This window comes from Denticeps clupeoides, chromosome 19 (genome assembly GCF_900700375.1).
Source record: "Denticeps clupeoides chromosome 19, fDenClu1.1, whole genome shotgun sequence".
NCBI classification, from domain to species: domain Eukaryota; kingdom Metazoa; phylum Chordata; class Actinopteri; order Clupeiformes; family Denticipitidae; genus Denticeps; species Denticeps clupeoides.
Window position 1 is genome coordinate 13741236 of NC_041725.1, and position 27841 is coordinate 13769076.

At 45.4% G+C, this 27841-nt stretch overlaps 1 protein-coding gene across 22 annotated transcripts in view; it reads right to left on the reverse strand.

The window, feature by feature from the left end:
• Window positions 1-27841, reverse strand: part of LOC114769588 (neurobeachin) — a 206101-nt gene that overhangs the window by 91498 nt on the left and 86762 nt on the right. For 3 of the 22 annotated variants that reach the window (XM_028962751.1, XM_028962748.1, XM_028962755.1), the window contains exons 21-35: window positions 26969-27161; window positions 25672-26691; window positions 21323-21540; window positions 20942-21095; window positions 20536-20544; window positions 19373-19571; window positions 17837-17961; window positions 17223-17330; window positions 16805-16973; window positions 14342-14789; window positions 9602-9756; window positions 8403-8526; window positions 7008-7088; window positions 5829-5962; window positions 1394-1455 (exon numbers count right to left, since the gene is read on the reverse strand). In XM_028962751.1, coding sequence (XP_028818584.1) covers window positions 1394-1455; window positions 5829-5962; window positions 7008-7088; window positions 8403-8526; window positions 9602-9756; window positions 14342-14789; window positions 16805-16973; window positions 17223-17330; window positions 17837-17961; window positions 19373-19571; window positions 20536-20544; window positions 20942-21095; window positions 21323-21540; window positions 25672-26691; window positions 26969-27161 — 3199 coding nt within the window. The remainder of the gene's footprint in view (window positions 1-1393; window positions 1456-5828; window positions 5963-7007; window positions 7089-8402; window positions 8527-9601; window positions 9757-14341; window positions 14790-16804; window positions 16974-17222; window positions 17331-17836; window positions 17962-19372; window positions 19572-20535; window positions 20545-20941; window positions 21096-21322; window positions 21541-25671; window positions 26692-26968; window positions 27162-27841) is intronic. The other 19 variants (XM_028962763.1, XM_028962759.1, XM_028962761.1 and 16 more) reach the window with 12 other exon arrangements.

Below are 27841 nucleotides of genomic sequence, written 5' to 3' on the forward strand. Positions count from 1 at the left end.
GAGAGCGAAAGAGAAAGGCGCTGCCCTAATGGCTTCCTCATGGTGATCCCGACAGCAGAGTGATGGCCTGACAGAAGGTATGTTAAATATCTCCTGTTGTAACTACAACACAGAGACCCCAACCTGCTTTGAAAGGGGGGATTAACACGAGATTGAGAAGGTCAGCGGGGCTGTAATCTGTCAGGGCAGTCTGGGATGGCGGGTGAAGTTTCTCAGTGTGAGTTGCAACTATGCTTTTTGGAAGGAGAGCAGTACCATGGGAATGGCTGGGTAAAAAGTCTTCTGGCTTATTTTTTTCGTAAAGGGCATATAATTATGGTAAAACTGCTTAGTTTGATATAATTAGTGATAATGTTTTCCCTATGCTTGTTAATAGTCCCCCTGTATTTAAAAACATAATGTCCTTTTCTATTTGTAATATTTGAAATCCACGAAGCTTACTTTACTTTACTTTACTTTACTTTACTTAGCAGACGCTTCTATCGAAAGTGACTTACAAGAGGAAGACACCAGCAATTCTCGTTCGATTTCTATAGATTTTGAGTTTACAAAACTAAAATAAGGCCTAACTTGTCAGAAAAAGAACATGCTCGGAAATAGACGAAGAAAATAAATAAATAAATACATAAATAAATCTACAAAAAAATGAATAAAAACAAAGCTCTGCTTTTTACTGTTACTGTTGACTGTGTTGATCCAGTTTTTATTCATCTTAATAGAAAATTATTCCCTCTGAAGGCTCGAATGCCACAGCGCGTTCAGGGTCATGTGACACAATGTCTGAGGTCACTGGTCACAGTGAATACAGGGAAAGGGCGAGTTGCCATTTATCATGTTTCAGGACAAACTGCAGCACAAATCAAAATTTATATCAGTCTTGCAGCGGAACGGTCATTGGCATTGTTGCACTGTTATTAAATATTCGGAATATGCAGCCTTCCAAAGACCTCCTCACATTTCACAGTGAACAGATTTAAAGCTTGCTCACTGTGTTGCATTCCCGCTCACTGGACACTGTGCAATGTTGAGAAAATCAGATTCTGTTTTCAAAGTGGAACTAACCCTATCCTACTGTGTTCCGGTCTCATGCTAATTACGACCACTACTGTCAAATAAAATTCCAAGGGTACCAGACAGAAATGTGGGATCGCTGTAATGCATATCAGACGTACTGCAGTGCACGGCACGGCCGACATCCACAGAGGCGCGGCAAACGAAGCGTTGCGCAGCTACAGGCGTGGCCGATGACCGGCGCTGCCAATCCGCTGTGTAATGCAGTAACTGTAACACTCTGCTGTTAGCTGAGCGGCTAGTTGCACCCAGACTTGTTCAGAGGCAGAGATGGGTGGAGGGGAGGGAAGCGGAGGAAGAGAACGGCAGGGGAATCGGTTACCTGAGAACAGAGCAGCATGACCAGCTCTACCACCGAGGTGCTGGACTTCATGCACACCAGACCTGCAGGGGCAGAACAGACCAGAGAGCAGTCAGAAAAGGAGACACACACAAGATCACATAAAATGCACTCACTTTGCCAAATCTTTTAACACTCAGAGAACTGTTTTCAAACTGGGGCCAAGTATGAGATGTGTTTGCTAGAGTGTGGTTAAAGGTGTACTCAGGATTCAAATAAACACATAAAAATATGAAAGGACCGCTTCAAAGTTATATGTTTCATGAAGTAGAGAAACTACCTCCCCCTTTTGTTGATGTGTAATTACCTCCGTCACCCAGAATTGATGATTTTATACGAAAAATGGGAGGATTGACAGTTAAAGATTGTGTTTCTTTCTTGTTGTATCTATATAAATACAGTGGCCAACCAGCCCCATGCCAGTTTGAGAACAGTGTCCGCAATCCCTAAAAATATCGGCGCATAAACACTACAGACTCTATCATCAGGTCACAGATCTACAGCACAAATCAGAGCCTTAATCTGAAGGGGGCTTTAGAAAGCACTAAAATGGAGATATTGAATTTTTTAAAGCTTTTTCACTGTGTAATTTGACTTCATGTTACTTTCCGGTGTGTGTGTCCAGAGTCGGAGAGCTAACGCCTTCCTCTGAGGCTGTGTTAATGCATCTGGAGTGGATGAAGGTCAATGCTGGCCGGCCTGACTGTAATCAATACGCCTCTGATCCAGACCGCACGCTCCTCAGAAAATAAAAAGCCCTCTCCTGCTCTCACTGCTGGATTCGGTACACTGCATTTTTGAGGTATGGCCATGGGTCCACACAGAAACTGAATATTCTATGTGAGTTTTTAAAAACAGGGAGTGGTAAATAAAAGTAATAATTATGAACACTTGTCGTATTTAGTTACATACTGCATACAAGAGAGCCAGAGCGACAGCAAAGCTCCCTGGCCTACAGCAAAAATAGACGTACTTTAGACAAAGTGGAATTTGTAATTTATCATATTTGACTGAAGTTATACCATAGTGGGGTACTTTTTTGTGTGTCCATTTAGCGTTTTGCAAATTATTTAGTAATGAGTTCATTTTGCCATCTAATTATCCACTAATTAGTATAGGGGAATATCCAGATATGTAAAAATATCTGAAGAATACTGTCCAAAATGAGCCAAAATATTTTAAAAAAAAGAGTTTTAATCCCCATAAAATATGCACTGGTGTTATGTTTGGCCTGCTCCAACTTCAATGCACCAGGGTCAAAATGAATGTATTGTTAATGAAGCCATTTTGTCGAGCTCATTCATTTTAAGCGCTGCTGGGACTTAACGTCGGGGGCCGCCGAGTGAGGCAGATGAATCGCAGGCAACGCGTAGCATGATCTACACCCCGGCTCCTCCGCCCTCACACTGCTGCCTTTATGCCATGCCAGCGCATGAACTTAAAGACCGGGTGCAGACACAGTTCAGCATACCAGAGAGCGGCGTGAGTAAAAACATCCTGTGTTCCAGAAACCTCTCAGTACCAAAGCGCGGGGACGCAGTCGCAGGCAGCCATAAGAAGTCCGCCGCGGCCCTGTGTCCATCTTCATGCCCCCCCCGCTGCAAAAAGCCCTCATTCATGAGTAACTGAGTTATTATGCATGGCTGTTGTAAATGCTGGGAGAGGATGTGATCCCTCTTGTACAGAGCACGACCCCTGACCTCTCCGTTCGTTGGGAATGCCCTAAGTGACTGGTGCCTGACGTGCAGGAGTCATGCGTCCATATGACCTCAGGCTTGTGCTGCTATGCAAACCGTGAGCACTTGATTTAAACAGCTTCCTGTGCGTGGCACTGGGGGGCGTGAATGAGGCATTGTGGGATGGCGCGGCGCCGGTTTGTGGCACTGCTGAGCTGCCTGGCTGGGCGGGGGTTGGTTCGTGTGACAACGGGCACAGTGTTTGCCGGGTAGGGGACGGGGGGTGGAACATCAACTCCAAGTGCGGGACCCAGGGTGCATTGCGGTATAATTACAGTGGTGACCACATACTTGGGGGAGGTGGTAGAGGCCGGCGGAGGCCAGACTGGGCTCGACCCCGGTAATCCGAGGGGTGATGGATGACTGGTAATTACTGGTAAATGGAGCGCTTTTGCACCGGGGCACAGTATTTCAGCTGACGGCCCGGAGCGGGGGCCGATCGGAAAGCAGGGAGAGGAAAAACAGCGATGGCCCCTTCCTCTCACAGCTCAGGCGCTCTGACTTAATCTGGAGACATTATTCCATCACATTAACAGCCTGCGGCTGCAGTACGGGGCCACTATTCATTTTAGTATTGTTATGTTTCACCAACAAAAAGTAAATTGTTTAGTACCATTTTTTAAAATGGTTCCACTAAGTAAGGAATGTGTGACCCTAAATTCGCTGTGAAGTGTGTGTGCATTTACCCTATACTGGACTGGGACTCCGTCTCGGGGTCCTGCCTTGTGTCTGAAGAGCCCTGTGGCCCTGACCAAAATAAACTGTTTAAACTGGATAGTTGCATAAAAAAATCTGCTGCCATGGTTAGATGGATTTACGAAGTTAAACAGGGGCAGTGGTGGCCTAGCGGGTAAGGAAGCGGACTTGTGGCCGAAGGGTTGTGGGTTCAAATCCTGAACAATAAAGGTGCCACTGAGGTTCCCTTGATCAAGGTACTGTCCCCACATGCTGCTCCCCGGGCACCTTTCATGGCTGCCCACTGCTCACTAAGGTGATGGGTTGAAAGCTGAGGACACATTTTATTGTGTTGTGCTTACTGTATATCACGAAAACAATTTCACCCCTTTGTGGCCAGTCTGAGCATCTATGCATTTACATTTACATTTACAGCATTTATCAGATGCCCTTATCCAGAGCGACTTACAATCAGTAGTTACAGGGACAGTCCCCCCTGGAGGAACTCAGGGTTAAGTGTCTTGTTCAGGGATACAATGGTAGCAAGCGGGATTTGAACCTGGGTCTCCTGGTTCATAGGCGGGTGTGTTACCCACTAGGCTACTACCACCCATTTAGAACAGTGATTTAATTCAAAATCACATAAAATATTTTAACACCATTGCTAATCAACTATGGGTAGTAAAGTGAACTGTCCCACGGCCTGTAGTGGTCAGTAGTGGTCCAGCGGGTGCAGTAAAGATGGCTGGGAATAGAGAGCTCAATGGTGATAATAAGTGGATGTTAGTTTTGTGTCTCTACAGAAGAGGGGTCAGATGCTTTTCTTTCACCATGATATGGTATTCCCATAAAAACTTCAGGGGGTTCCTCGCTCCTTCTCCTATTATTTTCTGAAAAAAAGTTTACTGCGTAAGATGTGCCCAGGCTGAGGCTCACATGACTTCTGCCAAATCCCCCGTCTTGTGTCCGAAAATAACATTTGCATGCTTGTAGACATAAACGTTGTTTTACGGTCCCCTACAAACTAAACCAAATTTTCATTTGAAATGTATAAAAAAAACAAGCTTAACGGATTATATGGAAGTCACTACACCAGTTTCACTGCTTTTAACCATCACATCAGCTGTGTCACATCTACTTTAGTCTTACTAATTAGCCAATGAAACTGACACTTCACCAGGGAGCAGCCATTAAAATGCCATGTGCAGGAGTGCTGGTAGTAAAGCCCTAACAGGAGGGATGCTGCTGGACGGGTTACTTGCAGAACACTGGCTCTGCCTGCACACAGAATGGCAGTGTGTTCCCACCAGAGCGCCACAGGTCTCTTCAGTCAACCGACAGTCAGCCTGGCCACTCGGCCGGCTCTGTTTGCAAGTGTGTGTGTGTGTGTGTGTGTGTGTGATGTAATGGAGGGAGCTGGCACCGGTATCAAACACATGAATGTGTTATCCGAACAGACTGGCATTGAGCTGGTGTGGGGCGAACTGGCATCGGCCTGGCATGTCTGCAGCTACTTATACACAAACATACACGCTCACACACATACTGATGACATTTACATTTACATTTACATACAAATGTGAACATAGACATTGAGTGCCTTTATAAGGTACACAAATGACAAAATACTAAAACTATGCCAGCAAGTGCACAAATAAAAAATATTTAGTAAAAATGTCTGTACATTCTAAATTGTGTGTCTAAAACTAAGAGTATTTTGTCTCTACTTCTTAAAAAAAAATTCTATCTTCAAATTTTGCTAATAATTTTTTTGTTCTTCTTATTCATTGAGAAAACCCACAAAATGTCACAAAAAGTCACAAAACTGTGTGCAAAATAAATAACGCACAATTAAAAGTAAAGAAAAGAACTAGTCTCTCAGCCATACCTGCTCTGCTCGCACCAGTGACAGGGTTACACACACGAGGGGGCGGGTGGACGAAGGACTCCGCACAGAAGGAGGGATGAGGGTGGAGGGAAGAGAAAGGGAAAGCGCTATACAGCACCTGTACCTTCTATGAGCAGCTCCTGGCCGTGGCTCCCGAGAAGCGTGCGGGAGAGGAATGGGGCGAAGTCCACAAAGATCTCCCTTAGCAGTGGTGCCACCTTCTCTAGAGCTCGCTCCAGTTTAGTGGTAATGCTGAGGGAAGAAGCAAAGAGAAGAGCATTATTTTATTTTCATGATTTTTTTTCTTGTTTATTTAGTCTATTGTCATGCAATGCTAATTGTTTTGTTTAAAAAATATATTTTATTTAGTTCTATTGTAGAGTATTATTTGCCTGGGCTAATGCAAGAGACAAATATTAATGCATGAGATGGAAAAAAGGTTAGTTGGGAAAGGTTAAATCAAATCAATTTTAATTTGTTATGAGCTCTGCATGCACCCAGTGAATGAAGACAAACATATTTTGCCATTATTTTGAAAAAATATCCACATTAAAATGTATATTATAATTATGCAAGCCTACATTTTTTGGTTTTAATTTATTTATTTTGAGTTTTACAGGCTCATTGTGTATCCTGCTTTAGGTAATAACCGCAGTAAAACTGCATCAAATGATCACCCCCTGATGGATGTTATTTAGAAGCCCCATTCCAGAGCACATTCAGAGCTCTAATTACCTTATAAAGCATGAATGTGGTTTAACAGTTTAATTCTATAGCTCCTGCTGAGCGGGGGAGTGTGTGTGTGTGCGATGGTGTGTGGGTAGGGCACTGGGTTTGTGTTTGGAGCCGAGGCTTTTATCTCCAACAAGAGAGACGAGCGTTGAGGCAGACAGATCTACCCTCTACTGCACAAAGCAACTACTCAACTGATACACACACACACAAACACACACACACACACACATATAGCCTACGCTTTTACAACAATGTGAGTAATGAATATGCATCACATGTATTATCAATGTGAAAATGTGTAACTAGCTCTTTATAACAAGTGGGAATTCAGGCAAGCTTACATTACTAGTTTATTTACTCTCATATGCATAAAATATATGTATATATGTATATAAAGAAAAGACTAGCAAAGGGACTGGAAGCAGAAAGGAAAGAAGCTCTCCCCAAAAAAGCACTACTGCCTACAGTGCAGTGCCTACTGCCCCCATCCACAACACAAGGCCAGGGTCAGACAGGCTCAGACAGAGAGAGTGAGACAGAGAAAGAGAGGGGAGGTTCTTGCCTCTTGCACTCCACAGCGCTTCCTGCCAGTGAGCTAAAGGACCTGAACTCTGCTGGCAACACGTCCATCTCACACAAGCTGCTGCAACAAAACACACACACACACACATGATATGCACATATGCACACCACACCCCATACTCAAACACACATACACACATAAGAGTGTTGTGCCCGCTAATCTGAGGTCTCCGGTGTCCTCGGCATGATCCGGCTCCCGTTTCCCAGCTTCCTCCGAGCTATAAAGCACCGCGGCGCTTATCAAGCGCAAGAGAGACAAGAGCCGGGCTGTTATCAGCTATAAAACTTCACGGGGAGACAGCCCTCTCTCTCCTTCTTCCTCTCTCAACATGCAGGTTAGGCATCACAGCGCCGCAGCCCGACAGTTTCATCATTGACTTCGGGGTGGCGGTAAGTGATGTCGGTTACCGCTGCCATGGCAACTGATTTGCGATTCCTTGAGCGGGCGGGAGAAGGGAGAGGAAGGGAGAAAGGGAAGGAGAAAGCGACGGGGAGCGAAAGAGGGAGGGAGAGAGGCCGTGACGTAGGCTGTCACTAAGCATTACCGGAGGTGAGGAAAGGGGCCCAAGGTCACCGCCGCCTCCACACACGGCCTAACAGCTACGCACACTGTGATTCCTCCGCATTAGCAGCCCCGCAGCAGAGCTGACAGCCGGGGCCCCCGCTGTCCCTCACCGCAAACACACACACTCCATCACGGCGCCTCAAAACAGGCCGGTAAACACACAGCACCGCCCCGGCAGGAAAGCTGGTGTGTTACATAAACAGAGGGAGGCGTGTGCTGCAGAACGAACGCAATATATCTGTCAAAATGCACATCCCTGCAGCCTGAGTCCTGTCTAACAACAACTTCCGGATCAAACCTGCTCTTTTTCTTTTTTTCACCCCGTTTTTTTGCAGGCAAATGGGAACAATAGAAGACTAAAGCCCGTCGGTGCTGCGCTTCGGGTTCAACGCACCCTCTGCTGGTGCCGCATGTGTACAGTTCTGAATTACTCAGCTCTGGAGTGAAAACCTCCGCTCTGTTCTCCCTGATTAAATGATTATTATTGTTGTCAGGATTATTACTTATAATTTAATAAGCAAAATAAGTTATATGTAAAAGATATAATTTATCATGGCAAACGGTCATAGTCATAGTTGCTTTTAAGAAGCTGTTGTGGAATGTTCAGATTAGGAGTACAATTAATTATGCAAATATTGAATTCATTAATAAAAAAATATTATTATGCAGAAAGATAGAGAGAAAGCACCATAGAATACTATTTAGCGCTCTGTGTTATTGTACAATAATTCTGTAATTTCATTTCATTAACATATACATGCAGATAATATTTGCTCCCTGAAAGCATGTTTATACTATGGTGGAACCTACCTCATGTTCTCCATAGTGTCTTCAGGCATTGGCCCTATTGTCTGCACAGCCGGCAGGCTCTTACTGGTGGCTCCATTCACAAAGCTGGAGGATGAGGAGGAGGAGGAAGCCGAGTCTGTAGCGCCTAACAGAGGAAGAGACACAACAGGTAAAATTACACGAGGATACAAAAATATGATTCTGTATAGAAAAAACAGGATTCATATTTTTGACACCGAATATAATAAAATATAAATAATAGGATCAAATGACTTTGTGTGAACAATATATATTACAAAATATATTATTTGCTCTATATGAATTTATTTAACATCTTGTTGTATTTTGATGTATTTTTCCAACATTCTTAATTACTGTCATTTTCATGACTCATCATCTTATCATACATATATTGCATATGCTTCTGTTTTTTGTTAATTTATTGATGAGAATAATATTTGTAATATTAGTTAGTTACGTTTTCATGTTGCACTGTAAATTCCGTGCGTTGTACGGTGAAAATAAGTTCACCCGGTCACATCGTGCTCATGAGCCCTGGGAGCTGAAGGCTCGTGCTCATTCTCCGACACATGTCTCACATTCCTGCTGCCGGGTGTTTGGTATTTTTAACGGCCACACGCTGGAATAGGTGTTTGAGTTCTAAATGGCCTCAGTATTAAGTGGCCCCTTTCAGAGCTCTTGCCCACGGTGGCCCTCGGGTGATCGTCGAACTCTACAGGGCCTCAGAGACCAGTTAAGGGCAAACACCAGAGAAAAAAAACCCCGTCTCACCTCCTTGCCTTTTGCACTATTTACAGCACAATTAATAACTACATCAGACGCATCTGCACTAACAGTAATCTGGTGGCTGTCATTATCTCAATTAAAATTCCTTTCCGATGGAAAAAAAAAATGTTGGAAAGGAACGCGGTGCGCTCTCACAGGCGCGTGGATTCATCCGGATTGAGAAGTGAACAGAGCCACCTAGTGGCAGATCCGGAGTGCCACACAGCGCCACCTCTCATCATAATTCATGTCATGTATTCCAGGAAGGGCCTCGAAGGAGAATGTAATTATCCAGAGTAAGTGAGTTAGCCAGCATTAACCACAGAGAGCGTATTGTGACAATAATAACCAAAAAGGACTAGGCTTGCATTTAATCAACTCCATACCGCACAGTTCGCTTAAATCAAGGGGTCAAGCGGTGAGGCCAGGCCTACCTGTGGTGTTGATCATGCTCTTTGGGGTGGCCGAGGAGGCAGTGAAGATGTTGGGAGTGCTTCCTGTGGCCAGGGCACCGCCCGAGCTGGAACTGCCCACCGTGTTCACCGCCAAACTGCCAGGCGGCGGCTTCTTCACCGGCACCACCACACTCCTGAGCAGGGAGACGCAGCGTCAAACTGGGTTTAATGGTGTGTTTTACAGAGAAAAGAGAGAAATAGACTTCCATGGTAGCGGTGGCTCCTAACACAGAACAAATATTCTACAAATATGACGATACTTAGGTTACCAAGCAACGGCGGCAAAAAGGATTCTGAGAGTGATAATTAACACGTTTCGCGACTACGTGAGTGGAAAAAAAAAAGAAAACTTTACTGCCCACAATCAGCAATGTTTTAACAACAACAAAACAAAGTGAAGTGATTGTCACATGTGATACACAGCAGCACAGCACACGGTGCACACAGTGAAATTTGTCCTCTGCATTTAACCCATCACCCTGAGTGAGCAGTGGGCAGCCATGACAGGCGCCCGGGGAGCAGTGTGTGGGGACGGTGCTTTTGCTCAGTGGCACCTCAGTGGCACCTTGGCGGATCGGGATTCGAACCGGCAACCTTCTGATTACGGGGCCGCTTCCTTAACCGCTAGGTCACCACTGCCCCTTAGTTTAATAAAACTAAGAATGACAGACATGAGTTAACAGACATCGGAGAACTGCTAACAGGCCGCTACGTTTGCGACAATGAAGTCTTAAGAAGTCCGGTGGCCACCCTAGGCCACTAGCTAAATATTGAATCCAGTCATGGCAACTCCAGTTTTACCGCCACTCAGGTCTGAGTTTGTCCAGTGTCCCTAGAAGCCATGAGAACTCTGCTTGACTCACAGCTCCATTGCCTGTAGAATGTTCTGGTCTGTGTCTTCAAAGTGCACAAGCCAAGTGCATCGATGACATCAGGTTTCCGACTTAACCTGCTGCAATACGGCTGAATGTATTATACATCGTGACGCCGGGCGTCTTGGGTTTCGGCTCCACTGATTACGGTTGATTCAGACCTCTGACATCAAAAGAAGGATCCTGTCCTGGTTAATGTGAGTAAAACTGGCCACTCGCTCGGTGTATAAGCGGAAGTGGCAACCGGCGGCATAATCACCTGTAATGAGGCGGAATGGTGGTGTTTATATATGTGTGTTTGGGTGGGTTGGTTACGTCTTCCACAGGCCCTTTTGGTGAGTGACAGTGGCCAGGCAAGGCCACGTGAAGCCGAGCGGGTCTTGCGGAAAAGTAAACATCCTGCCGCGGTGACTGAAGGCCGAAAGTGAAGCCAGGGCAAATAAACACGGGGATTATCGAGCGTCTCGTCGCGCAGTCGGGGCAGCGGCTGCGGCAACTCCTTCCTGCTCAGCGTTCCGCTCCGAGGGGACTGTCAAACATCCGCAGGAACGGAGGCAACATTCCGCAGCGGCCCGTGGCCTGACAGCGGCCGCGTACACACCTGAGACGCATCGCATGTACCTACAAGCGATGTAGCTCATGAACCTCAAATCGGATTCTTCTGCCATTCCTTCCTCCCTCCGTGAAAAACGTTCTTCCCGTCTTTGAATTTTTCTTCTCTTTCCTTTCGACCTTCTCTCGTCCTCTTTCCATCCCCCTCCCTTCTAACTTGAACAATATTGGAAACGACACTGCGTGTGTGCACCATGAAAAGCAGCCGCCGGGACGCTCATGTGACCTGACAATTTCCACCGGGCTTCTCAGGAAATAAGGTACCCCGTTCTGGCTGCGGAGCTCGGCCTCGGCGCAGGCCGCGCTAATTCGAAGCGGCAGTTCTAAATATGGCCACCGCGCACATTAACTCATTACGAGGACGGGCCCGAAAATAAAACCTCCGGTCTTCCCAAATTATTTATAGTTGCTGTGCTCCGTATCACATGGCTGTGACTGGCAGCGGAATTCCACATTAAAAAAAAAACAGGGAAGAGAACACAAGGGCTTAAGAGGGGCGGCGGGTCACGAGTGAGCGGTCCCAATTTTCCCAGCTTTGGGGCAGCTGGTTCAGGCCGATTCGGCACTGGCAGCCAGCTTCAGGCTCTTCCCCAACACTGAACGGAGGGCAGGACTCGCTCTTATCGCGCCTTGTGCAGACGGCAGGCCGGGTCGGGGATGCCGGCGGAGGTGCTCGTCTGGGTGATGAAGTGCAGGTCAGGCCGGCCCGCTACACGTTAAGTCCTCTGTCGTGAGCCTCAAATCCCCTCAGGCACCGGAGGATAATGATCCAGGCGCCGCGGCGAAAACATTACCCTCTCGCCCATTCATCTTACGCCAGGAGCCATTCTCTACTTCTGCGTCGGAGAAGTTGGAGAAGAGGCAAGTCTGCGCCGACTCAGAAACACACCGGCAAATTCCGACCTTCTGGCCTGCCTGGCCCCCCCTGGTGAAAGGTGCCTCTCCACCAACCCGCCACTCTCCTCATCGAGCCTCCAGACAACGACGCAGAGATGTAAAGGCAGCTGATAAAAAAATGAACGTTCCACGATGAATAATTAAACGGCGGAGTGTTCATGAATGATGTATAGATTATCCAGTGCATACTTTATTAATAGGATTTTTCTTAATTGAGCTGCCTTGAATAAAGCCAGGATTAATCAGGAAATTAATATTGATGAGCTCGCGCACTACAGAAGGGCTGCCTCTCCAGTGTGTGTACGCTCCTTTCTGGAATGTTTTCAGAGAGTCAATTTCAGCACAAATGCGATGATACGCTATGATAAGATACAGAGTAAAGAAATGAAATTATGTGACATTAACTCAATTAGGACTGCAACAAAGTAGCTCTGTCAATACACGATTTCTCCAAAATCACCCCGACACAAGTGCGAGCATGAGGCAGAGTGGGAATTTCGCAGTATCTCTAGCTCCTCTATGAAACGCTGAATATTCGATAGAGAAAATTTGCTTCTTGCAAAGTTGGAGAGCGAGGGAGGGGAATAAAGGGAACGAGAGGCGGAGCTGGGGGAGTCGGCTCATTCGCGTGTTTGATGGATTTCTTTTTTTTTTTTCTCCCCGTTCTTTTTGATGTTGTCACCCTCAATCTATCGCGCGTCTGACAGACAATCGAAGGGCCCCATCTGAGCCTGGCAGCTCATTTCGCTGGCAGGTGGCAAACAATTAGACACAGCAATTTGCGGCCCCTGCGGATGACATTAAAAGCAGCAGAACAAAGTTGCAGGCGAGGGCCTCGGACGGTTTGTGTGAAAGCATTTCAAAAATAATTCTGAAGGGCAGGGCGACTCATTTTGGGCCTGCCAGCTCCCATTAGGCCTGTGAGGGGTGAGGGTGACAGGCGGGGGGCGCCGCGTGGCGTGGGGGCCGCGTCTGTTTAATCTGTCATCAACGCCCAGGAGACCCCCGACTCTGTCCCCCGGCTCATCTGTGAGGAGCGGGAAGGGCGCTTCTCTCTGGACCCCGCTAGGTCACAGCCAGACCGAGTGGCCATTGTTCCCTTCTCTATTTGTGCGAGGCCGGCTGCCAATCAGAGCATGGCAGGGCTTTAGCCTGGCTTTTGATTAACAAGCCTTTCTTCAAACAGTCTTTGATTGGAAAAGGAAAAAGGAAAGTGAGGGATCCAAATATCAATTCATATTTAAAGACTCAACATTTTACAGCTCACACATCATTATATTATCTAAATTACAGCTAAGGTCCATGTAGGCTGGTTTTGTTTTTCTCCTTAAATAACTAATATGTACTGTATAATAACGCTGGAAGACTCCTGTTGGGGTCAGTCTGCTGTTTATCCTCTGAAGACTGATTACAGCAAGGTCCTATCTGCTCTCGAGATGTAAATAATCCAAAACAGGACCGGCCTGGAGCTGGAGTGCTTTTCAAACACAGGAATTTTTTGGCGGCAGGAGGCGCAGGATTAGTCCGGGGTGAGTTATGGTTTGCTGACTACCAGAAAATCATTAGTGAAATCCCACAAGGCAGTGAGGTGGACTGCTGAGGGCAACCCACTGTGGCTGACAAAGTAGAAGCCTAGTTCATTCATGAAATGCCACACACACAAAAATCCAAATGAAAAACGTACACTGAATGTCTTCCTAAGTCTGTATTGCAGTGGTTCCCAAATTTTTCACACGTTAAAGTACCACATGGAAATATTTACTGCCATTATGAAAGTCATTTGGCATTGGCATATTTAGCTAGTTTGTACAAAAGGTGAGTTTATTCCTAATATGAATATAATTTCATCGACTGTCAATACTGTCAACACAGTAAGTAAGAATATTAACTGTACTGCACTGCATTTACAGCAGCTAAGAATTTAAAAAATAATCCACAGGTAGAGAGCCAAGGCTCTCTTTTTACTCTGCATACAGTGATATTAAGCGGAAGATTAGTATGCAATTTTTATTATACAAATGTGTATCGTTGTACTTCAATTTTGTCTGAGACATGGCAAGATGACACTAATTGAAAATAAAAATAAAAATTCCTGAAGAGTGAAATTTAAACACTTGTGATACACTAATAAATAATTAGCTCGATATATCAGCATTGAATGAGATTAGAATGTGTTGTGGTTTAAATATTTTGTGCATAAAGCACAGTAGGTGGGGCTGACCAGATGGACGCCTTGTGGAGTGTGGTCATAGACACACTGTCATCTTGTATTTCAGCATCAAAAAATAAGCAAAAAAAAAGATAAGCCAATTTTTTACTTGCTCTAAATCCCCAATACCTGTCAAAGGAGTGGAACTGCATGGGCAGCATGGCATGAGCCTCCCTCTTGACCGCAGGGTCGGGGTAGGGCGGCGGCTCAGGCCCAGCCTCTGCACCCTCCACTGGGGCAGCTACCAGGCTCTTCAGGATCTCCTTCACATTGATGCCTTTGTTGGACTGGCTGATGCTGGAAATGGAAGATGCGGGCTTCAGGACCTCCACAGTACTAGGCGACTCTGCAAGACTCTCTTGTGACCTCTTGACCTCTGAGGAAAGGGTGCAGAGCAGCTCGCTCATGGCATCGGGTGGGGGTCCCGTGCCGGATCCCTCGAGTTCAGCACCGTTCAGGACATTTGAGACCTGCTCCTCACCGATGCCCGAATCGGTGTGTGGGAGCGAAGCCTCCAGGTGGAGCTCTTCCACCGGGGTGGGAGTCTCCTTACTGTCTGGAAACACCACCGGGTTTTCTGCACAAACACAAAATAAATAGAAACATGAGCACAGGATCACAGGTGCCTCAATATGCACAGTATGAATACATTTCTAAATAATTCATACCTTTTCAATTCCCCAGTCAGTGTTTGCAAATACCCTATGCAAACTTTATGCAAAATAAAGCTTTATCCATAAATGTTCGATTGAATGCACAATAAAATATCCCACTGCTAGGTTCTTTTTCGTACACAGAGGATATGATTTATGGTTGTGATAAAGCGATTTCCTACATGCTGTCCTGTTTACATTAAATGCTAGTCTAAAGCTGTTCTGGAATCATGGGAAAACGCATTCACACATTCCAGCAAGGCAGAAAAGAAAGAGACCCAATTATTCACTGTAAGCTCAGTACTTCAGCATGAAATCTTCCAAAGAACCAAAGAACAAATAAGGTTTAGGGGAACACAAAGAGTTTTTTTTTGGTAGGAGACTATGGGAATTAAAATATTGATGCAGGCCTATAAATTATGGACGTGCAACTGGAATTTGACAAGAAAACTGCGACGGAGAGAAGTCATATTGTCTGTTCAGAAAATATAAAATATGTAGGAATGATGGTAAGTGCTGGACAAATGAAGAGCATATATAGCCCCAGCAGACTGGGACTGAACCTGAGGCAGATATTTTGCGAGATGGTGGGGTGAGCGCCATTAGCCAGTTAGCCAGTGAGCTCCAGCTGCTGGGCTGACCTCTCCCCCTTCTCCGTCTCTGCCTCCATCTTTCTCTCTCTCTCTCTCTCTCTCTCTCTCTCTCTCTCTCTGACCCAGTTGTTTTCCAGATGCCGAGCCCTGGCCACATTAATATTCATCATGCAGACCTAACGAGGTCAGCAGGGCCTGATTTAGCTGCAGAAGACGTCTGGGTTCCGGCTCGGGGCCCAGACAATTGTCTGCCACATGCTGTCGGGTTACGGTAAGGGGAGTGAAAAAAAAAAATCCCACCCTCTTCCCCCAAAATATATGAGGGCTCCGTCTCTCTCTCTATATCACTGCCGGTTCTCACTGCTCTCTCTATGATCCCATTCTCTTCTGGTGAATTGCCTTCCTAATAGGCAGTGACAGATGGGTCTGGAAACGGCGAAAACGACGTTCCACTCGCCCCTGCATCGCCCGAGCCGTGCATCACTCCTCTATCTCTGTCTGCCTCTCACAGTCCTGCAGGTCCATCATCCTCCAGGTCACCCCGGCTTTGTCCACCGTCGTCCTCCTACACTCCTTAAGTTACACTCTTGAAATGATTAAAGATTGATACCTCAAGGTTGCAATATTGCTTTTTAAATAATTGAAAAGAGCTCTTTCTGGCTGACTTTATGAACTCTGATTGGCCCCTGTCTCTCCATTTAATCCGGTGCAGGGCAATTAGTGGAGTCCATGAATTAATGATGGGAGAGCAGTGCAGAGGAGTTCTCCTGGCAATGAACGTCGTTCCTGCTGACAGCAGACCTCCAGCGCAGCACAAGGACATTCCTGCTACTCCAGCCTAATGCCAATGCTAACGGCACATGTGCGCGTCGCGGTTTGAAGGAGAAAAATGACTAATCAAGTAAGATTTTTGTGTTACTTCTTATTTATATTTAGGGATCACATCATTTATTTACTGCTTTAATTAATTCTTAATTCATTCTTTAATTCGTTATTTTATTATACTTGCAATATTTGCAATACTGTGGTCTGTAGCAGTCGCTACAGCATTTCACTGCATATCATAACTATGTATGTGACAAATAAAATTTGAATTTGAATTGGCTTATTTATTTGAACACGTTATTACACTGGATGCAGCTGCATGCATTTATTCCCATCATGCTGATTAAATATGATCTGCCCAGCAATACTAGAACCAGTTAAATGTCCTCATTACATAGTTACGCTGTTATTATTACACTTCACTAGGGATCCCCTGAATCATTTAATTTATAATGTAATTATAGTATTTTAAAAAATACTGATCTCTACTGTATTAAAAAAGAAACATCTTGAGGAGACACCTGTACTGGTCGGTGAGTTGATCTCCTGCCGTATGCTCCTGCCTGATTGGCTGGTTGCTCTGGCAGTCTCCCGTTGAGGCTCCAAGATGTCCCGGTATTTTGACACCATGAGGACAGAGATAAAGTAAACCACAGCGAGGGCCAGGAACTGAGCCTGCTTACTGTCATCCTGCAGGAGAGATGCACGCACACACACACACACACACACACACACAGAAAATTCCATCACTCCCGTTTTTAAAACATACAGAAAGGGAAAGAAAAACGATCTGAGCTTTTCTAATGTTTGCTTTTCACAAGAGGGATTTGTGTGTCTGCAGGCACCCACAGCACACCAGACTCAAAAGTTACCTCATAATCTCCCTGCACTTGCTTTGTCTTACATCAGACAAGAACATGCAGGCACGCAAGGCCTTACCACATCACGGAAGACTACGGCACGGAGACGATTGATGTCCACGTCCTGGAGGAGGCGGTCTGGGTCCTTGATGGGAGAAAGGTTACTGGGGATATTCTCTATGGTAGTCTAAAGCAGAAAAATAGTACAACAGTACAGACAACTTTCAAACCCTCCCTCAGTTCAGTGCAATGTGTACTACATATGAGAGCTGTTTTTCATGCAAAAATTAACTTAATTTAATGTGAAAGCTGCTTGGCTTTGTAGAAACACAGATGTGAAATGAAATGGGTGGAAAAGCCGCACTGTAACAAGATCTAAAACACTGTAGCGTGATTTAGGGCACATAGTGCAGTTTATAATGGAGATTAACATAGTTTACTCTATACTCTATGCATCAGAAAACAGGCGTACTGAAAAAAAGGTTTCATCTATAATTTATCAAAGCATCCATAATTCAAGGCAAAACGACAACAAGCCTCTCAAATATACATTTACGCTGTGAGGTGGTGAGGCTGGCATGATGGTAAATGGCTTTGGAAAGTGAGTAGCCTGTGTGATGTCAGCGCCCGGGGAGGCTGCAGTGAGCAGCAGGACGGAGCGGGTGGGGCGGGGCAGTGCGGTTGCCGTGGTACCTTGCTGGCAGCGACTCCGCTCTGCAGGCTCTCCTGGGTCTTGCTGCTGGGGAGGGCGGTCTTGGTACTTCGCTCTCTCTGCCTCTGTCTGCACTCCAAGCAGTTCCTCACAGCCACACAGCACACTGAAGAAGGAAAGAGAAAAATTGATCATTTCTGTAGAATCTAAGGGGGTAAAAATATGATAAAAGCAATCACAGTATGTGTGTATTTATGTGTATTTATGACACATTATCTAAGAGAGAAGAAGTAAATGTATTAATTAAAGTGATAAAGCTCTTTATTACTGAATGCAATGTCATATGATATGACATTTCAAATCTCAACTGCCACCACAAAGTCTCCACAAGCTGATGTTTTCATTATATGCGTCTTGACTCAATAAAAGAGACAGAATAAAAGATAGATTTTGGCTGATGTAGCACACACAAGATTCCGCATTGAAATGTTTGTGCACATCGATTAGAAAGTCTCCGCTGTGTGTTTTGACATGAAGGCAGCCCCTGCTGTGGTGAGCAGCTGGACTCTGTCTGCAGGTCGTGTCCACGGATGCTGAGTTTTATGATGGCTAAGGGCACAGAATCTCTAACTGAGCTACTGTCCTTGCCCACACACACCGTTAAACTGCATTTTTTCCAAACACTGCTGAAAGTGAAAGTGAGGCGATTGTCATTGTGAAACACTGCAGCACAGGACACGGTGACACAACGAATTGTGTCCTCTACTTTTAACCATCAGCCTTGGTGAGCAGCGGGCAGCCATGACAGGCGCCCGGGGAGCAGTGTGTGGGGACGGTGCATTGCTCAGTGGCACCTGAGTGGCACCTTGGCAGATCCTTAACTGCTAGGTCACCACTGCCCCATAAATGGGAAACCTTTCCCTGACCGTGTATGGAACTCGGTCTGTGGCGATGAAAGTGCTAACAACTATACCTTCACAGATGCTGTGCCACTGTGTGAGTTACTTTGCTGTGGGAATATTTAAACCAGCTTTAAATTTATGGTGTGAAGGTCTAGTGTCAGAATACAAATAAACATGACACGCAAAAGTTCATGTGTTCTGTGGGGACAGCTTTCGTTGAATGACGACGCACAGACATAAGAGGCTCTTTAGAACTGTGTAGTGTGATAAATAACACAAAGTGGAACATGTGATGTTGACTGTAAACAATGTAAAACCCAAAAAGAATCAAAAAAGGTCTCACAAAAGGTCCTTAATCCAACAGTTCACATGTATATGCATTTAAACATGATAACACACACTAATTCGTGGTTGCTTTATTATAACTAGGTCACTTATCACCAGACACATGCAGGACAGCACCCTACAAGATTATGTTTTTTAAGAGTAACAAATTAATGCTGTAGATACAGGGTGCGAGGGTATCAATAGAGGATCAATAATGGTCTACCATCTGGAAACCAACAAAACAGTTTTATATCCTCCAATTCACAGCCAAAGTGGGAATTTGTGAGTAACCAGCCACTGAAAGCAAATAACCAGATATACAAGCACCCATCCTGGACACACACTCACCTAGCCGGAGGCACTGTCGCATGAGGCCACCCGATGACATGTTCTTCTCAGCCTCGATCTCACTGAAGTTGAGGGAGCTGGCGAACACCAGCACATCCACCATGGACATGAGGCGAGTCAGGAAGGTGACGGCCGTCTCCGGGGACATGCCCTGAGTGGCTTCCATGCTCTCCAGCTCCGTCTGGGACAGAACGGCAGACTGACGGTGACACACAGCACAGCACAGATATGGTTGAACCTCAGCTGGCCTCCAAAAGCAGTCGAAGCACCGACGTCATTGACACAGATGATCAAGACACGTATTTGCAATATATCATACTTATTGTATATGATATACTGAAATAGTGACAAACAGGAAGCATTCGTACCATATGGGTTCCATGTCAGTCATGCAGGATGACACCCGCGAGACAGCAGGTCTAACAATGACAATGGTGCAGTGGAAGAGCGAGCGGCCATCTGCCGGAGCGTTCGCACTGACCTCAAATGAAGGACCGTGTGTGTGACCTGCTCTTCATTTGAAGGCAGAAAAGACTTTCACAGGGTGTGAGGGACCAACACACATCCAGTGTAGTGCGCGTAGCAGAGTGTGGAACATTACGCAGGGGAACGTGATCTAAGTGGGATGGTGGCTTTGTGTAAAGCCACCAGGCTTTGTGCCTCTATCCGAGCCAGCTCCAAATTTTCGCACGATTTCACGACCTAACGAACTTGCACTTCTCACCGCGTGAGACTGCAGTCTACGGATCGGTTTGTCCTTCATCTCCACGTGCATAAAGCACAATTTTGATGGACAGGCCATGGATAGAGGGTATACTGGCAGTGGGGGCACACACAATACCCACCTCACCCACTGTGCCCACTCGCTCAGACACGCGGCCAACCACACTGGTCTTTACCACTCTCTGGGCACTAGCCTTCGTCTGCTTCTTGTCAGCAGAAAAGGAGAGTAAAAATATATATACAGGCAGATGAACTCATTGGCCACGGAGCACTCAAGACAGTCTCACCGGTTCGCTAAAGGCTGACTGAGCTTTAGATCGTCTTAACTGGGGAAAATGCGAGATGACAAATGGCTACAGTGATGTGGAAAAAATGAACCGCTGAATGCTTGTGGCTGAGCTGTTTGCTATAGGACACGCACAGAGAACATAGATACTGACCTTGGTACTCTGGCCAAGCAACACACACGAAACAGAAATAGACACCACAGAAAAAAACCAAAGTGAAGATTTAGTATTTAGTAAGATTGATTAAATGAATGCACTTAAATAAAATAAATAAAAAAAACAATTATAATAATAATATGCAAAAATCCAAAAGAACATTATGACTTAAAGGCAGGTCATGTATTTTATGTTTTGTTTTTTGTAAGCTAGGATTTACAAACTCTCAGCACGTGGAAACGTGGGTAACTTGTAATCGCCCAGTAACTGAAGATGGGTGGAGACATGAATACCTGCAGGACACTGCATGACCTCAATTGCCCAGCCCTGCTGCAGAATCCAAATTATGCTGCAGTGCCAAAGGCTCACCACAAGATGGCACTGCTGCTGCTGTCATACTCACAGAAGGGGAGGTGGCAGCAGACAGCAGAGGTAGGATCCCTCCACACGCGATGATGATGTTGTCCACCATTTGAGAGATGAGATGAATGGTATTGTGAACAAAGATGATGTTCTCGTTGCTGTTCACAAAGTCCATGACCGATTTGGTTGAGTGGCTTTAGGGGAAATAAAAACAGGATCTATACTTACTGCATTACAACATTAGACAGCAAATGACAACAAAGGTCACAGACTCTGAACCTTCCTTTGTGAGGCCAAAAAAAAACCCATTTTCTATCCTTTGTTAAATCTAAACTTGAATAAAAGAAACATCTTTTCCTTCATTGGATTCTCTGTTGCATTGAAGATTTAATAAGAACGTCTGGGACTAGGCCAGCGGTACCTTCTCCAGACATGGACGTCTGTCTCCAAGGCAAACAGCAGGTCAGTCAGCAGGCGCTGGTGCATGGGTGACCATTTGAACTCTGGGATACGAAACATGGTGGTGCGCGGTCCAGGGCTGAACTGTCTCCTCTGCTCTTCTGTCATGGGCATCCCTCGAAAGCCGAGATCCACACGCAGGTCTCTCTCCAGCTGAGAGGCACAACGGCCATGCATGGTCTGAGAAAGAAAGACATCCAAAATATAAAAATGTCTCATGATATATCATATATGTTATGTATCTATAATGAAATGAAAGTTAAGTGAAAGTGAAGTGTTTGTCATTGTGATACACAGCACAGCACACGGTGACACAACGAAAGGTGTCCTCTGCTTTTAACCATCACCCTTGGTGAGCAGTGGGCAGCCATGACAGGCGTCCGGGGAGCAGTGTTTGGGGACGGTGCTTTGCTCAGTGGCACCTCAGTGGCACCTTGGCGGTTCAGGATTTGAACCAGCAACCTTCTGATTCTGGGGCCACTTCCTTAACTGCTAGGCCACTACTGCCCCAATATATGTGTATATTATGACATAATGCACAAAAGCAAAATGACATGGTATCAGAGGTGTAACAATTTATGTAGCAGATGTATTATTTTTATGTTTTATATTTATAAGACTTGATTAATTGTTTTTAAGGAGCATAGATAAAGTATTACAAAGTATTTGTTCTAGACCAATTGCAATATCTTTGATTTAGTCTACAGTCCCTGACAAAAGTCTTGTCACTTATCTATTTTGAAGAAACACCTGACTTTTAATTCATCAATTGGTGTTAAAAATAGCTCATATGAAACGCTAATGATGTTTAATGCATTGAAATGAATTAGTTTCACTGAAAATCAAGACAGAAAGACATAAGTTTTGTCGCCTATACAGAAATTGAACAAATTTACAGCAAATACAAAAATATGTCAGCAAATGAAGTAGTGGTGCTGTGAGATCCAAATGTAATATTTTGTATGACTTCCATGAGCTTGAGGGACTGCATCCATGCGGTTTGGCAAGGATTTATACAATTTATTGATGAAGTCATCAGGAATAGCAAAGAAAGCAGTCTTGCATGCCTCCCAGAGTTCATCAATATTCTTTGGTTTCGTCTTCCATGCTTCCTCTTTCATCCGACCCCACACATGCTCAATGATGTTCATGTCTGGTGACTGGGCTGGCCAATCCTGGAGCATCTTGATCTTCTTCGCCTTGAGGAACTTTGATGTGGAGAACTGCAAATTTTGCGGCAACTGTGGTGTAATTCAACAGAAGATTCATCTGAAAAATCCACCTTTTGCCACTTTTCCAGCATCCATCCTTTTAGCAGGCTGTGGGCCTTGGCAAATGCCACCCGTTTTTTCAATCGTCTTTTGTTTAGTGCCGGCTTCTGGGCACTGATTCGACCATGGAGGCCATTTTGAGACAGAATCTGACAAACTGTTTTGGTTGACACAGGGACTTCAGGTGACCAGTAGGGTGGTAGTAGCCTAGTGGGTAACACACTCGCCTATAAACCAGAAGAGCCAGGTTCAAATTCCACTTACAACCATTGTGTCCCTGAGCAAGACACTTAACCCTGAGTGTCTCCAGGGGGACTGTCCCTGTAACTACTGATTGCAAGTCGCTCTGGATAAGGGCGTCTGATAAATGCTGTAAATGTAAATGACCACGTCTCGTGGAGCTCTGCTGCAGTGGAAAATGGGCTGGCCTTGTACTTTCAAGAAAACAAACGGTCCTCTCGAGCAGTTGTCTTGCGGGGTCTGCCTGACCTGGGCTTGTCAAAAACGTCTCCAGTATCTTCAAATCTTTTTTTTTTTATCCTCTGTACTGGACGCTGAGACACATTGAAGGTGTCTGCAGTGGATCTGGTCTTCAGCCTCTTGATAACGAACACTTTATTCTCAGGGTGAATCTTAGGCATGTTTGCAGAGGTCTAGCTGCAGTTTATGTGAGGGTTCTTTTTATACACACCCGAGACCTAACTCATCCATTATTAGTCACAGGTGAAGCTCATATGAGAAGGCGACAACACTTATGTCTTTGCAAAAATTGACTCAATGGGCTTTACCAAGCTTTCAATATTAGAAAACTTTTTGAATATTAGAATATTTTTCAGCAGCACTTACATTTACTGCATTTGGCAGACGCCCTTATCCAGAGCGACTTACAACGTGCTTTCAAGCTACCATCGATGAAGTGATCAGTTCTGGTTCATTATGACCCCCAACTATGAATACAATCTTTTTATTCACTCTGTTGTAGATTCTGTACACAGTTTCGAGAATAAGAAAGTTACACGTTAATCTAAATATTCTTTAAAGAGGAAGGTCTTGAGGTGTCGTTTGAAGGTGCTCAGTGACTGAGCTGTTCTGACCTCGAGGGGAAGTTCATTCCACCACCGAGGGGCCAAGACAGAAAAGAGTCTAGATGAGTGTCTTCCTTTTACCTTCAGAGATGGAGGGACCAGGCGAGCAGTACGGGAGGCTCGGAGTATACGAGGCACTTGAGGTCAATTTGTACACAAGCGGCAAGACTTTTGTCAGGGACTGTATTTGGTTTCATTTACACTAGGGCTGTGGGACTATGGCATAAAATTCATATTGCGTTATAAATTTAACCATAGACGGAAGGCGGTACATATTGCGGTATATAATTTGATAAGTACAGATACCATATCTGGGAAATTCTACTAGAAGTGGACTTTCACACTCATAAGGACAGTGAAATACCAGGTAAAAATATTGTCAGAAAATAAATATTTAAATAACACTATGCTCGTTCATATTTTATATTGCGGTACCGCCAGGTTTCCAAGATGTTATATTTGTGACTTTTAAAATGCACAGGCCACCAAACTGGCTACACCCGCTCCTGGTCATTTCCATGCCGGCTGTCAGTACTCAATTGCTATCACTTCTGCACCTGCTGTGGATGGATTGACACGTGACACGTAGTCACGCAGTGCGCAGTGACCGTAAGATTACTGACAGTCCGAAGTCCTGTTTTTTTTTATTTTGTGGATATGCAGATAGTTTAAAACCTTTAAACTCTAGATTTAAGGATAAATAGTCGTGGTTCCACGAAGGTTTTCATTTTCGCAAGGAGACGATATTTCTGGTATGATCAAAATCTCTCCCGTTGGCCAAATTTATATCGCATACCGTTTCTGCCACTTATACCGCGCAGCCCTAATTTATACAAGTTGCCACTTTATATTAAACATTCAGGAAGCAGCACACAGGCCTGACGTGTGTGGGGCCAGAAATTAGGTTACAATACCAAGGACCTGAATCGAACAGGAGCAAATTATGCAATGGCTAGGGACAAATATAGGGATTTCAGCTTCCCACTCACTCCCCATTAGCAGCCCTCTCAGAGCAAAAGAAACAGCTTGAGAGACCCCCTCACACAAAGCAGCACATGGGGAGAGTGAACCAGAAAATCCCCAATTAACGGCACAGAACAAAAACATAACACAACCCTCCATTTGGCTTTTTTCTCTCGGCCCTCTGTTCTCCCAACCCCCCCTGCACCCAAATACGGTAGAGACCCGCCCGAATGGCTGGTGCTGCTATAACTGGCCTAGGGGAGAGCAGCAAAGGCCTACTGGGTGCTCAAAGAGTAGAGAACATGGCTGCCCGTTTTGAAACACTCGCGCTGGTTTGATCTTTCCGGACTTGGTTTCGCTGCAATCTGCTCCGCTTGGGTTGGCAAAACATTAAGGTCACTGTCAAAGTGCAGGTCAGCACCTTCAGCTGGTTTCAAAAGCTCAGTCAAGACCAAAAGACCATCGAGGCATTCCCTTTTATGTTCATGTTTAACTTCATGTCTCTGAGCATGGGAAATACATCAATTTACATGACTATTGAATAATATTGTGGTAGATTTAAAGATGCAATGTGCAAAGCATTCACAGATGAACTAGATTCACCAGCAGGATGTGGTAAAGAGATTCTGCACACTTATGGTGTCAGAAACATGCCATTCTAGCAGCAGCTCAGCCTGCTCACCATGTAATACCACTTTAAAGCTGAAGAGGCAATAGTGAGTGAACTCTTTAATGAATTTCATACCATACCTTTATTCAGTAAATGGTAGTCAGTGAATGCAAATATAAATTCAGTATAAGACATTTACCCAGAATAACCTTTCAAAACAATGGAGTAATGTAGGTTTGTCATTGTCCAATATGTGGAAAAGGTTTCTATCTGCAACTTTTTCCTTGTTTAAAAGGAACATTAAAAAGAAATGACAAGGAATGTACATTTTTGCTTTTATTTAAAGTATTGCAAAATATTGAAGAGTAAAGGTGCGTCATACCTGTGTAGTAGCTGTTGTCTGGATTTTTTTGATCTCTTTGTCCTTGCCGTCATCAGATCTCTCTGTGTCCGAGGCGGTACTGGCAACGTCTCCGGCAGCCTTGGCAGCAGCGGACGTCACGTCTCCCATCACCTCAGCGCCCTCTGCGCTCTTCGCAGCATTTTCAGCTTCGGAAGTCACTTCACTCAGAGCGGGCGGCAGCTTAAACTCATCGTCCTCCAGAATGCCACGGGTGGAGCCCAGGTCCGAGCCACTCGTCATGTGTGCCAGAAGGCCCAGGTCGTCACTGGCACCAGTGTGAACCTGCAGGTTTGGCAGCACAAGTGGCTCACTGGCGGAGGCCGGAGTAGGCGAGGTGAGATCGGGCAGCAGTTTGGCACCAGAGCCAACTTTGCCGAATAAAAAGCTGCTGGTGGTGCTAGGCAAACTGTCTTTTTCGTCGGCAAGAGTGATGAGAGGGCCGGTGTTCTTATCCTCTTCCTCATCATCCTGCCTAGCACTGGTGCCCACCTCAGGAACCAGCACGCCACCAACCTCGCCCAGCTTCTCAACGGCAGCAGAGTAGACGTTGTCCAGCAGCGTGTCCACTCCAACGAGGGCACCATTTTCTGAGGCTGCGGGAGTGCTCTCTGGGGAAAGGTCCATGTCTTCCAGCTTCACCTCGGTAGCCTCTACTTTCTCAGCCTTGATATCTACCAAGAGGTCGTGGACCTCCACCCTCACCTCGGCTCCAGCCCGGGCAGCCTCCTCTTCCTCCTCGCCCGCCTCGTGGCCCTTGCCCTCAGCCAGGGGGTTGCGTGAGGTCTCAGCACTCTCTGGATAGTCAGCCTCGCTCTCTGGCGTCTGCGTCTGTGAGTTGTCGTCCAGTTCCAGCGCTCCCTTGATGGAGGAGGGCTGAGCCGAGAGACCTGAGATGGTGCTGACCAGACCTTTCCTGCCCTTTTTAATGTTCTCCTCCTCCTGCCGCTGGTACTCCTCATACATCTTGGCCAGGTACTCTTTATGTGCCTCATATGTCACCTGTGACACAAAGGTTATGTCTTATTCACTGCTACTAAAACAGATTGTACTGTCATCCTGCATTTTTGTAAATCAATCTCAGCTGCGGTTTTCATCCCAGGTTCATCCAAGCCAATCCTTAACATCAGTACTACAGCATCAACTCTCCTAAAGACATCTTACTCATGCTGCTGAAGACCACAGGTCATGATGCCATCAGAAAAAAACGCTTCAAGTGTAATACCCGTCCTGAGCAGAAGAGGGTGCTGTTTCTCTGTTGCTGCCTGTGGCCTTTTACCTTAGAATGTGCGATGGAAAGTGTGTCCACCCACACACGCCAGCCACCCCACTCGTACTTGATGGCGTGGTACAGGAGGATACGGAAGATATTGTACACCATCTCCGTGATCTTCTGCTCCTCTGAGTTCTTGGGGTTGATGTAGCCCAGCGAGAACATCCAGTCCTGCCAGACGGAGCACTGGAGCAGACACCTGGCAAAATGAACAAATTCCAGATGAATAAAAACAAAATAAGAGGGCATTGCCCGTTAAAAAGATCTCGTTTCACAGATTTAGTTTCACAACCACTAAATAGTCAACCAATTCATATTTTTATATGTACCCTTTATTTGTTGTTACAGTTCATTTAACCTAATATTGCCAACAATGGCCACATTTATATATGTGTGATGCACATATATTGCATAGTCTTTCATAGTGCTGTATTGTAATATTACACTTCTACCAACGGAGGTAGAGATTAGCATTAGAAGAAAAGACGGCTAGTCCTGCCTACCCACTATGCCCCAATTATAGCCATGATGAAGAGTCGTAATAGCAGGTACTTAAGTCATCATGGCTCTGTGTGATTGATGGACACATGACAGAGCTGATGACTAAGAGCCCACCAACCACGGCCTGAAGCCTTCCCAGCATGCCTGTCAAAGGGCTGCAAATGAGCCAGGCACCTTTTTTTGTCTGTGTATTTGTGTGTGTATTTGACAATCTGATTGGTTGTTCTGTGCGCGTGCGCACATTTGCATAAGTTAGCGTGTGTCACTGAAACAGCTGCTCTTATGGAACATGCCATGAATTAAAGTATGATTTAGTATTGACGTGACTCCATTAAACAGTCAACAACGAGGGGGAACAATGGTTCCTTTATTCCTCTC